General features: G+C 43.9%; 1 protein-coding gene across 3 annotated transcripts in view; it reads left to right on the top strand.

The window, feature by feature from the left end:
* Pcyt1b (phosphate cytidylyltransferase 1B, choline) overlaps positions 1-12,244 on the top strand; it is a 92,087-nt gene extending 79,843 nt beyond the window's left edge. For all 3 annotated transcript variants that reach the window (XM_021153167.2, XM_021153166.2, XM_085838129.1), the window contains exon 8: positions 8,524-12,244. In XM_021153167.2, coding sequence (XP_021008826.1) covers positions 8,524-8,736 — 213 coding nt within the window. In that variant the 3' untranslated portion in view covers positions 8,737-12,244. The remainder of the gene's footprint in view (positions 1-8,523) is intronic.
* The last annotated feature ends 1,266 nt before the right edge of the window (positions 12,245-13,510 follow it).

Raw genomic sequence — 13,510 nt, 5'->3', positions numbered from 1 at the left:
AGTGTTGTAGACAATGTTATAAGCCAACCATGTTCTATCTGTAGGCTGAGTTTGAAAGGGAAGGGCTAATTGCACCCTTTAAAGAACTTCCAGTGAGGACTGGTAAGAAAGCAGAAACCAGACACTGGGCTCCTTTTCACTTGTTTTGTTCATTTTCAGTTCAGATCATTTAATCCATGGCCCATTTATTAATGTTCTTGTCTATACACAGGACTATGGAAGAACACAAAGACAGTCAAAGTGAGCACTCTGTTCTCTGGTCTTCAGCATCTAAATTCTGAACTTGCCCTTCGAGCCAGCCAGCGTAGACCTCACTACTTTGCATTTTCACAGTTTTCTGCCTCTAAAGGAGTGGCAAGTGGTTTTTAATGGAGCCATGTAGCAGCTCATTTGCTTAGCATGCTTTAGAAATGTGACCCTGCCAGAAGCCCTTGGATTGGAACGCAGTGGGCGGATGTTCTGTCCACCTGGGGTGAGCGAAGGCAGGGAAAGGATAGCATTTCCTAGGAATGTTATCCTCCCTGTCGTCTCAGGCTCCCGGCAAAGGCGAAATAGTAGCTGGAATGGTTCCTAAGGAGTCTGGTGACAGTGAGCGGAGGTGATTTTTAAGAAATGAAACCCAGCTTAGAGACTGGAGGTTTATCTTTTAAAAACTTGCTATTAGTGTCAAAACTGTTATTAACATTAATTTACTGTATCAGCCAGACTTAGACATTACTTTTTTTCTGTTGACATTAAAAGTACAGGAATAGTTACAAGGATGTTAAACGCCAAGATAAGTAATTTGCTTTTCATGAATATGCTATTATTATAATAATTCTTTATTTGTAGATTTGTGACTGGAACTCATTTCTTAAAACAGGGGATCTGTATTACCTGCAAGTACAGTACTGACACAAATAACCCAGACTTTAAAAAGCACAAAATAGAAAGATTTAAGGTCCAAAATTGGCTAGTGCAGGATTGGTATGGCGCTTTATATGTAGTGTACAGTGGGTATTCCACGTAAGTGTCTCTTCATTGAGTGAAGGCACGAAGGAATGGACTATGAGGAATACCTATTTACACACCTTCCTCTGATCTGGAAAGGGCGTGGTAAGGCTTAAACTCTCCGTATACAGTCTTCCTTTGTCTGTGGCACTAGCTACAGTTTAGTATTTGGTGGATCAAATCCAATAGGCAGAACTTTACAATGAATTCCAAGCCAACCTGTGCTATATGATGCCCAGGCTAGTCTAGGCTACAGAGTGAGACCCTGTCTAGAAAAACATCCACAACAAAAATAGACTGACTTGGTTTTCTTGGTGTTTATATTTTGCTGGGGAAGAGTCGACTTGCTAGCTCCCTATGGCCATATTCTTTTCCCTGCTTTCCCTGGCTCCCCCAGCCTGACTCACTTATTTATGGCACTGAGATGGGCACAAGGAACATTTGAATTTGCTCCTTATCTATTATAGGAGAATACTACTTAATGATGTAAAGGGGGCCCTAGGATGCTATCTTGGAGGCTGTCTGCCACAATGACTTCTAAGAAGTTGAAGCCAGCAACCTATGTATTTCTTAACTGCTATATTAGATTTTCCAGTTCCCACTTAGTCTGAGGGGTGGGATATCAGGGCCTAAATAGTTTTTTTGTTCTGTCTTGTTTTGTTTTGTTTAACTCATATTACTTTATTATTTAACTACTGTCAACTGATTCTATTAGTCGTCTTCTTTTTTTTTTTTTTTTGGTTATTCAAGACAGGATTTCTCTGTTCTACTAGTCTTGAGCCATATTCAGAAGCTGGTCTATAATTCAAACCAAATGACAAAGAGAAGCCTTCTGTGTTAATCAACTTTATATTACTGTAACAAAATACCTAATTAAGGAGAAGACAAGTTGATTTCATGTACACTACTGAAGTGAGTGTAATTTAATATACATGAAATTTTTAGAATCAATAGCAAAATGTATAAAAGTTTTTTTTAAAGGTTTATTTACTTATTATATGCAAGTACACTGTAGCTGTCTTCAGGCACCCCAGAAGAGGGCTGCAGATCTCGTTACGGATGGTTGTGAGCTATCATGTAGTTGCTGGGATTTGAACTCAAGATCTTCAGCAGAGCAGAGTCAGTCAGTGTTCTCAACCACTGAGCCATCCCTCCAGCCCTGCATAAAAGTTTTAACCTCAGTTTTCACACATGGTAGTAGTTTAGTTATCTTTAACATGTGCACCATGTATAATACATTCTTAGGATGTTGTAGTAAATAAAGCTTTCTTTATGGGAGAAAGAACAAGAAAAAGAAAGAGAGGGAGGGGACTATTGAGGGTGAAGTGATTTGGGCTCTCTGTTTGGGAGGCTTCTAGCCCTGTTGCTTTTGGGCTTGTAGCGAGGGAAGTACATCATGGTAGAAAGCTGTGGGAGGAAGCTACTCACCTCATAGCACCTCAGGGAAGGAAGCCAGGGTAGAAGAAAGGAGGCAGGGTCACCTGCAGTTCACCGCACCCAGTGGATGGTCCAGATCCAAACAGTAACACCTTTCAGACAAAGACTCAGTATTGCCTTTCCTTGTGAGTATTACCTCTGAATGACACATTGTCTCAGAAGAAGAGCTCTAAGTGAGCTTCACTTTGAAGCTTGGTTGCTTATGTTAGGGGAGATGCTGGTTGTCTCCAAAATGGCATTAGTGAAGGATTCTGGGTTAGGGGATAAGGGCCCAGCATGTAGGTTTTGCTTTGTGTATTCATCTTCTTAAAGCAGCTCCACTGTTTTTCTTTGAAGCATCTGAATTTACAGAGCAGAAACATTTAAATCTTAGCACCTTAGCCACAGGTCCGTGTTGTAGATGATCTGCCACTATAGTCCTTCATGGCCTCTGAAGACAAAATGCTCTCCTGTTTCAAATGAACTGGGTCTATTTTATTTTTACCAAACATGGGCCCACTTCTTTAACACCCAAAAATCTTAAGTCTAATGTGAATTTTTTTAGTTCATCTTAGACCATGCTTGATCCGCTTAGACCATGTTTATCTTCTTGCCTTAGACCAAAGAGATCCCATGCCAATCAAATAGACATGTGCCATTTGTTACATACAATTATGTTGTTTGTTTAAAAAAAAAAAAACATGGTTTGGGGTGAGGAATTTATATAATGCAAGGTTTACTTCTATTTTTTTAAATTGTAGCATATGTACTTAAGTATATCATAAATTTTGCCATTTGAACTTTTTTATTTTCAATCCTGAATATCAAAACCAGGGCCTCATTCATGCTCAGGTACTCTGCCACTGAGCTACACTGCCAGCCCCATTTTAACCGTGTTTGAGCAAATGGTGGCATTAACTACATTCACGCCGGTACAGAAGCATTACCACCATCTATCCCCAGAACATTTCCACCAGATCAAAAGATACTGCACCATTTCAACACAGACTTCCTTGCACACGAGCTGCTGAAAACCACCCTCCTTTCTCTCTGAATTTGCTTGATTACTCCAGGTACCTCATATAAGTCAAAGCATACAGTATTTGTGTCTTTGTGTCTGACTTATTAATCCTTAATATATTCAGGGTTCACCCACATTGTAGCATGGATCAGTGTTGTGGCAGCTTTTAAAAGCAGAGTAATATTCCCCCGTATAACACCATATTTGCTTTATCCATGGCTGTGTTGGTGAATCCTTGGGTTGTCACCACCTTCGGCAGTTGTGAATGATGTTGCTTATGAATCGTTTGGTGTTGTACACGTAACTGTTGGAGCCCCACATTCAGGTTTCTTGGGCATATACATAGAAATGGAACTGCTGGCTCACATAATGACTTTGTGTCTGACACTTCCAGGAATTTGCATACCACTCTCCACAGTAGCGCTCCTCTTGCTTTATACTCCCGCCAATGGTGCACAAGGAGTCAACGCTCTCCACATCCTTGCCAGATTGTACTCTTTTGTTTATAAAATAGCTGTCTTTTCCCTTCAAGCATACTGCTAATTTCTTTTTTAGAATCACCTTGATTTTGAGAATTAGAAAATGAAGTCTGTATGTCTGCACTAGAGTTCATACTGGAAACATTTCCCTTTTTGCAGTGTTGGGGGCTGAGCCCAGAACTAGGCAAGTGCTTTACTGGTGAGCCACATTCCCAGCCTTTCCACTTGAGGCTCTTTGATAGTCAATTCTTTAAGCAAATATACAAATAAAGTGGGAGTAAACCTGAAAAGCCTTGAACTCCCAAAGTGCCTGGCAGGAGAGGTGGTCAGGAATCCAACTCATTTCTTAGCTGTATGGCCTTGGGCAAGTTCTTTTGTTGTTGTTTCCCGAGTGCGTCCTTTTCCAAGCTCCTGTAAAGGTATACCCTGTGCCGTCTACATACTAGTCCAGTGCTCCATGACTGACACTAGCCCCAGTCCAGCCCCAGCCCCAGCCCAGCCCCAGCCCAGCGTACCCCTGGCCCCAGACCCAGTCCAGGGCCCAGCCCACCCCGGTAAGTTTTTCTGCATCTCCACACCTCAGTCACATCATCCGTAATGAAAAAGTAAGCTTTGCTGCCTCCTAGAGTTGTCACGAGGATTGAATTGGTTCATAACAATGTCCTTATAACAGAGCCTGGCAGCAAGACCACGTCAGCCACAGTGGAGGGTTAGCCGCTGGTAATGATAATGACGTTTATTCAGCTGGCCAGAATGGAAACATCTGTCTTCTTGGGTTTCATCTTTCATATCAGAGGTCCGCATCAGATCAGACTAGATTATTTTTTCATTTCCCTTTAAATCATGTGCTAGGATGTATAGGTAACATGAATGCCTTTAAAGGCATTCATCAAGATATTAAATACTTCTTAAAAGGGAAAACTTTGTAGGAGGGAAACAGAAAATTACTTCCACGCGGACAGGACTATAAACGAGATTATTTTCTTGGGGGAAAACTTTCTAAATGGAAACCTCTTAATACAATGAAAGATTGAATTTAAATACCTTTTCTCTTTGAAAATGTCATGCCATGGTCTTCATTATTTGTTATAGTTCTAAAGTGCTTTTCTTCCCAGGAAGCTCATTATGAACTGTCTCCTGACTGGATTCAATTCAGCTCCTTTGTAGTGGAACCACCCTGGAAAGTCCAGCCGAAACAGATCGGAGAACCTGCAAGTCCAGGCCCGGCTGCTTTTGCCTGGGTAGCACATTTGTGAAGTGTGACACCATTGTTTGTCATTAAAGATTCAAATTCTTTCATCCCTTTAGGCAGAATATTCTCAAGTTATGAGCTTGATTCAAACTAGAGTAGACAAGATGTAGATTTCTTAGAAAGTGGGCTTCTAATGGAAATGCGGACAATCCATTACCAGCAGGGGGGCTAATGGCTGCCACTAAAAATACGCTGAAAGATTATAGTAATAAAAACACATATTTTAAAGTGCCTGCTAGAAGTTCAAGGATTTTTTTTAATGTTACTGTTAATAATAGGCTACCCAATCCTTTTGGCATTTGATTTTGTCTCATAAATGGGCTTAATCTCAGGTAATGCCGTTGTACTGCACTATTTTTTTTTTTCTGTTTGATTTCACGGGGGTTGGCTGTCTTTTGGCAGAATTATCAGTGCTTTTAATGGAAGGTAAATAATTGCTGTATTTGTAGACAGGTGGAATTTTCAATCTGGGAAGAATCTCAGTGATCAGCAAGGTTTCTCTATTATGTTTTCCAGAAGAAACTTTAGACTCTAAAATGTGATAGACTGGGGCTTTGGAAGGAAAGTGAGCATGAGGAGGCATTAACGATGTGCTGCAGGTCTTTCTGTTCCCCTAGCTATATCACTATTGAAATGCCTGCCCCATCTCCCTATCCCGGCTATCTGAGTTTCTTTCTCCCTATCATAATATGTTTTATAAAGACATAAGCAACATGCAGCAGCTATCCCTTTGTATTTGTTGGTCCAGGGCTTTCTTCAGATACCCAAACCTATAGAAGTACAAGCCCCTTAGATAAAATAGCATTGTGTTGGCACAAAAAGTGCACACATCTCCCTCTACACTTTAAAAGATCTTGATGACCTATAATAGCTAATGTGATGTCAATAATATGCATTAGGTATTATATTATATTGTTCAGGAAATAATTGCTAGCAAGTCTTTTTTTATATGTTCAATATAAATGCCATTTTTGATATGCAGACAGTCGAACCCACAGACGTGGAACTAGTGTATTCATTACAGACATGCTAGGAGGAGGTGACTAGATAGGCCTGGGGCACAGGATCGTGATCCTAGTCACCCGAGGGAGCAAGGCAAAATGATCGCAAGCTCAAGGGCAGCCTGGGAATATTAGAGATACCCTGTATCAAAAAAAAAAAAAAAAAGTGGTGTTGGCACATGCCTTTAATCCCAGCATTTGGGAGGCAAGGACAGGTGGATCTCTGAGTTCGAGGCCAGCTTGGACTGAATATTGAGTTTCAGGACAGCCAGGGCTGAATAGTGAGACCTTGTCTCGAAAAATAAGGGGAGCTGGAGCTATACATTAACGGTAGAGTACTTGCCTCAAGTGGACAAGGCTCTGGGTTCACTTCACAGTAAAATGCACACCTCTACTCCCACTCACCCCTCCCCCAAATACTAAAAGGAAATGACAAACTCCCTGGCAGTGCTTTGCACAGATCTTCTCCAGGAACACTGTATGCATTTCTTCTATAACACTGAAATCATGCAGACCCTATGATCCTAAAATAATTTCAAAATTTCAGAAGCATTTTTTGTGTTATTAAGTATTCTTTGAGAAACTGATTTTCCTGACTGGAGAGATATTTCAAAAATTAAGGGCACTTGTTGCTCTTGCGGAGAACCCAGCACCTACATGGTGGCTCACAACCATCCTCCACTTCCAGGGGATCTAAAGCCCTCTTCTGACCTCCTCAGGCACCAGGTGGTCATGGAGTGTCACACATTTAAAAAAGAACCTGCTTGCCAGTTGCCTAGCATATCTTCTTGGAGTTATACATTTCTCTAACTTATTTTAGAAGTTTACTGATTTATCTGTTATAACACTACAGCATCTGTCCTCCTAAGTATTTACTCACATCTGTAATTCCTGGGAGGGGGGGGGAGAAGGAAGAATTTGCTCTCACTGGCAAATTACCTCTAGGAAGGTAGGTGCTTGCGTGTTCTCCTCCTCCCATCGGTAGTGGAAGTGTGACCCCTTCCCTGTGCCCTCATCCACACTAGCTATTACAAATTAAAGATTACAAATTTAGCAATTTCATATAGTCAAAGGTGTTTCTTCCCTGGCTGGTTTGCTCAATTAATTAGAGCATGGTGCTAATGTAGTCTTTTCTGATCATTTGATTACTAGTGAGGTTGACCATTTTTACTTCATTTAACATATACCCTAAGCCTTCTTTCTTTAATCTTCTCTTCTCCCACCCTTTCCACCTACTCCCTCTCTTCCTTTTCTTTAAGCCCCTCTCCCTTTCTTTTTGAAAGGGAGACCAAAGTCTCAAAGACTGAAAAAGTCCCACACCCGTACTTGCAGCACATGGAAGGCAGGGACAGGAAGGTCTGAAGTCTAAGGCTAGCTTCGATTAGTGAATTTGAGGCCAGCCTGGGCTACATGAATCCCTGCCTCAAAAAGCAAAACAAAAAAAAAACCCCTCCAACTCCCTCTCCCAAAAAAATCCACAGGGAAAGTCTGATTTTACCAGTAAAGTCTCCTTCTATCTCACAGTCTTCCTCAACCCAGAAAATGGCATCAGTGCATTCCAGTGTCACCAGCTAGAAGCTAGAGTCCCTTGATGTCGTTTCCTCCTATGTGCCACATGTCATCTGTCAGGGAGTCCTGTTGGCTTGACAACCAGACCAGGGTTCCATCTTAATGCCATTCTGGTAAATGTAAAAACGTAAGGAACAGATAACAAGATCAATTGGCTTGCCACTGACTGGGGTCACTAACAAGATCAATTGGCTTTCACTGCTGGGGTGGTCTCCCTCCTCTCCTCGAGCCTTTGCCCAGATAGCAATTTCTCAGCAAGGTCTTTCATGGAAAGCCCATTAGTAATTTATAATTGCCCCAATGTGGGAACTCTTTTTTGCAAATCGTCTGTTGTAGCCCTAGGCTTGTCTCAAACTCCTCCTGCCTTCCAAGTGCTGGCACACAGGTGTGAGCCACCATGCCTGCCATGGGATCTTCACCTGCCTTACATTTCTCTACTACAGGGCGCTTTTTGCTTGTTGTGTGATTTCTCCTCACATCCATAAGGACAAAGGTTTTTGTTTAATTTTACAAGAATCTACCACTACTTACAAGATTGCTACTTTGCCTGGCGTTTAAATTGTACAGATGAAAGAAAAGTCCCATTCATCAGCAGGGATCATAACTTTAGGTATAAATTTCTTACTGGCCCCAGATTTCATTCAACTCCCCCCATAGCCTTTGACAACATGGAATGCCATCCAAGTCTGTGGGAGCAGGTGTTCTGGTGACATGGCTCTCCATCCTGCTCATCCTTTGTCTAAGCCATACCCAGAATTGCTATGTTACGTTATCTTCTCTCCATCTTCTCTCTAGAAGCAGATGTTCCAGGAGAGGAGTAGCCGGATGCTGCAGGCGTTATCTCCAAAGCAGAGTCCTGTGAGCAGCCCGACCCGGAGCCGGTCCCCTTCTCGCTCTCCATCTCCTACTTTCTCCTGGCTCCCAAACAAGACCTCTCCCCCCTCCTCACCCAAAGCAGCCTCAGCCTCCATCAGCAGCATGAGTGAGGGGGATGAGGATGAGAAGTAAAGGTGCCTGGTCAACAAGAGCACACCACACAGGATGGGAAGGGCTCCCGGGATGCCTGGGTGGTGTTGAGAGCTGCAGCTCTGCTGGGAGATGGGAGTTCTGCCATGGGAGTTACTAGGGCCAGCTCTTTTTCCTTCTCCATTCAGTCTGGCCTGGGCTCAGCATGGAGGTTTCTGACCTGAAAACCCACACAGACCTTCTTAGCATCCTAGAAGCACCCTCACTTTAGCCCTGCTATGGAAAGGTGCAGAGCACTCCATGAAGTGGGATGAGTTCTGCTTTGGTCCACACATCTATCTGTAGCCAATAAGCCACCCGCAGATGTGGCTGCTGCCTTGCCCTGCCCTCTCCAGCCCTCAAAGAGCCTTGCACGTTGCCCCCTGTCACCCATGCTCTCCCAGAATGAATTCCCTTCCCACAATGGGCAAGTTAAAGGCAAAGTCCAGCCTTCCCAGTTCAGCCACTAAGGCAGGATGGAATGCACCAACCCTTTCCCATTTCAGGACCCTGCCTCAGACGCAGCTTCGCTTTGGTCAGATAGAAAAGTGTGACCCTTAATCTCTCACTCAAAGGACATTTGTGTCAAGGTGAACTCCACCTAAGGCCTGCCATGCTTCTGGCTGTATGTTTTCATCTTTGGCATGAGGAGACTGTTTTCCAGAAATTACCTGAATTGATGGGAATCACAACAAGGAAGCCCGTCTTATCTAAAAAAGAAATAACCACACAGACCTTCTTAGCAGGAGCTGCGCTGCTTTGGCTCCATGTATGGAAGATGAAAAATATCTCTTGGAGCTTCTTAAAGGATCGGCTCTTTCCATTTCTGACCACATCACAGTTCATAGACTCGAATAACAGTTTGATGTAACAAACACTTAGTATACCGATAGGGGGTGCTACCTGCACGTATCTGTTCTATGTATCCTCCAATATGCCACCCCAGGGTGTATACCATATGCAATATGAATATATGGTGGTGGTGTTGGACTCTAGATCCCTCTCCTGCTCTCCCCCATGACACCCTGCTGAAATGCTTGATCTCAAGAACCTCCTGGTTCCCTCATGACTTGGGCACTTTGTCAAAAGCTCAATCAAATGTTAGATTCCTGTAGAAATGTTTGGTCCCAGAAAATTCCTGTTGTTCTTCACCCACGACATTTTGGGAAAAGGGAAGGCTCAATCTTTTGAATGGTCTGAGAGACACTGAAGTTATTTCTGGCCCTTGCTTCTCCAAATGGGATGGAGACTCTCAGATGACTGGAGAACTACGTGGGGCCATTGTTCCCTAATCACATGCAGGGAATGAGTAGGTCCAGTCAAGGTTTAGAGCTAATCTCTTAGGTACAAATAGAATTTCCTGATTATCCTAGTAAAGACAGACAGACAGCACTGCAGCTTGACTGAATGAAGGCCTTAACATGTAACTGGTGGGCAAAGTCCAACTCCTCCAGTGACAGAAACACCCCCTGCCTTCAGAGGCTTTGGGAACATGTATTCTGGGGCGGTAGGGAGACAACTGATGAAGAAAGGTACCCTGTCTTTGCCCTTTGTGTTGGGGTCAAACTACCTCCCTGCTCACCTGAAGATCAGTGGAGACTGTTGCTAAGGCAACCTGGAGCCTCCTTGTTCCTGGTACTTCTTCCAGAAGTTTGTAAAGTGCTCGTGAAAGATGGGGGATTGCTGGGAACCCAGCCTGGGAGAAAGTTCTTTTCATAGTCAAGGCCCTCTCGGAGAATCATACTCCAGAGGCAAGGGCTTCCATTCTTCCACGGTATCGGTTTGACCTCAGCCTCCCACCATGTACCCAGGACAAATTGTGCGTGTATGCCTTCTATTTCAGCCAGCTGACACTTGTGGCAGTGCAGGGACAAGGAGAGCAACTGAGCAAATGAAGAAGAGGAGAAGAGGGTCCTAGAGAAAGGAAAGAAAGAAAGCTAAAACTATCTACGCTCTTAAGCCACTTCTGGTTGTGCGGAGACTCTCTGTTGAGGAAGCCTTTTTAAAAAGTTCTGACTCTATGACCCAGGGCAGATAGGTCCACTTTTACCTAAGTCTTGCTCTGAGGCAGAGAGTGTAGAGGTGACATATCAGGTGAGTATAATTTTGCTGGCCCTACACACCATCCTGCCAGGTGCCACATACGTGACTCATCAGAGAGCGCCACTGTAGCTGTGAATGATGGGAAGTGACCAACATCAGAATCATCCCAGGTACAAACAGACACTTAAGTGGGTTTAAACTTCCTTCTCAGTTTGCAACAGCACCTCCTCACCTTCCCAAAGCCACGAGCTTTCCACCAAGAAATGGGGCAGATTCTGCTAGCCAACCTTTGGCTCTTCTTGACCATCTCACAGGCCTTCCCAGCCCTGACCCGGGTTTACCTCCCCCCACACCTGGGAGGAGCCATGACTGCACTTTGTGTGGGTTCTTCAGGCAATTCTCATGGTCAAGGGCGAGTTAAGGATCGAATGACAGCATAACACGTGCTGCAGGCTTAGAGAAGTAAGAAAAGGGATAGAAGCCAGGGAATGGGCTCCTTTTCCTCCATGAAGGGAAAGAAGCTACTTAGGGAACCCATTCCCTAAGGTTGGGAATGGGAAGATGGAAAAAAATGACACTGGAGTTGGTGAGTATGGGAGGATTTATATTTTCTACTTTCCTTCCAGGCATCACTAGGAAGGAGGAAGGCTTCCTATTGTCTCCTTCCATGGCTGGTGGATCCCCATGCAGCAGGTGGGGTCCTGGCCTCTCCAGCTTCTTTGGCATATTAGCAATTCTCATGTCTCCCCCACCCCTGGAAAGCAAGTGCTGACTCTCCATGTAAACAACGGGGTGTAGTTGTAATGTGGTGTATGGCCCATGTCTGCCACAAATTGTCAGGCTAACCCAGAGACAAAGGTAAACCAGGCCTGTGATAGACACAGTGTGGCTTCCCACATGCAGTGGGTATGGGAGACTCAGCCATTCTATGACCTAGGCTACAAGATACTTCGGTTACACTGGTGGGTTGTGGCCACAGGAAGAACATGGCTTATTTTCCCTCAATCTTCAGGACTTTTTAAAATGCCCAGTCCTACCCTACAGATGAGACTGGTTTTCAGGCATCTACTCAGCAACTCCAGTCTTGTCCTAACCATCTGATGAAGGAAGGAAGGAAGGAAGGAAGGAAGGAAGGAAGGAAGGAAGGAAGGAAGGAAGTGAGCAAGTGATAAGTGAGCTCATTAGGCAATTTTTTTACTTCTCCTCTAGTTTTCTGTTGTGTCGCTGCAGTGTGTCTGGGGACAAAGCCATAAGAACAGCCTATCTACTTAAAATTCTGCTGTACATATAAGCCAAGGGCTTGTCTGGATTTAAGAATGATCTTATGCCCAAGCATTTGCTCTGGTGCTGAATAGTGCAAACTACTGGAACCACCCCAACCCTACCACTGAAACCCCTAGACCCAATCCAGTCCCCTGATCCCCAATGGACCACAGTATTCCCAACTTGTTTATAAATAAAGGGACGCAGAGTCACACTTTGGTTGCCTTGTTTATTGTGTGTTGCTGTGTTCCTACCCAGGAGTTCAAGCTGAATATGCAAAATGCATGCACTGTAGCAGTTGTAGTCACTGCCTGTCCAGCTGTGGCTTCAGTACTTGGAAGGCTTACCACCCCTTGCTTTCTGCTGAATGGAGCCAAGTCTGGGAGTTGCCAAATGGCCCGATATCTTTCTGTACCAGATAGTTAAGGGCAGAGCCACCTGAGGGAAGGTCGAAGCTGAATGCTCGGTCTCACTACTTGTGACCTCCATCGAACCCACTTCACTTCTTCAGCCATGCTGTTTGTTCAAAATGAGGTGGGGCTGAGGCAGTAACTTTTGTGCTCTCCCTTGCCAACAAGGCACTATGGATTTCTGAGACAGCCTGCACTGTCCCCCAGCGTTCTCCAAGCTATCACGCTGACCAGGAGAAAAGGCTCACTTCTCACAAAGTAGAAAGCCTCCCGGGATCCCCACAACCTGCAGCGTTGGTTGATGATCTCGTCTCCACATTTGTAGCATGGAGATATAAGGCTCTCAGGGTCCATCTACTATTATTATTTTGTTATGTTTCTTTAATTTTTAAAATTAGCATAAAATGGGTTTCATTATAGCATGTGTGTGCATGTAAGTGGATGCCCGAGGTTAACTTTGGTATTGTGTCTCAGGGACCATCTACATTGTTTTAGAGGCAGGGTCTCTCCATGCTCTGGATCACACCAGTAGGCTTAGGCTGGCTGCCTTTGCCTCCCCAGTGCTGAGATTACATGTGCACCACATTTGTTCTTTGTTGTTTAACATGGGTTCTACTGTGCTGTCTCCCCAGCTTCTCACATGGCAATTTTATACATATATGCAATTATACATTGTCCTCACTGTCCCCGTCCCCTGCTCTCCTAGTGTCCCTCCCACTCTTATCGGCCCCCTTCTTTCCAACTTGGGTGCTCTTCAGCTCTCATGCCCCATGCATTCCACTCCCCTTTCTTATCAATTCCTCTCCTGTGAGCTCCATGGTTAATGAGAGATCCTGTCTCAAAAGATAAGGTGGAGAGCAACTGAAGGAGACACCTAATGTCAACTTACACTATACACACAAATATATATGTAAATATATAGATTCTGTATATTTAAAAAAAATGTAGTGTTTGTCTTTTGGGAGAGAACTTAAAATATACCAAGCCCCAAACCCCTAATCATTCAACCGATTAATGGGCTAATGAATTAACTGGACAATTCTCAAACATAAATGGCCACA

Source organism: Mus caroli, unplaced genomic scaffold (genome assembly GCF_978045245.1).
Source record: "Mus caroli unplaced genomic scaffold, Mus_caroli_1 scaffold_5, whole genome shotgun sequence".
NCBI classification, from domain to species: domain Eukaryota; kingdom Metazoa; phylum Chordata; class Mammalia; order Rodentia; family Muridae; genus Mus; species Mus caroli.
This window is presented reverse-complemented; position numbering and strand designations above follow the sequence as displayed.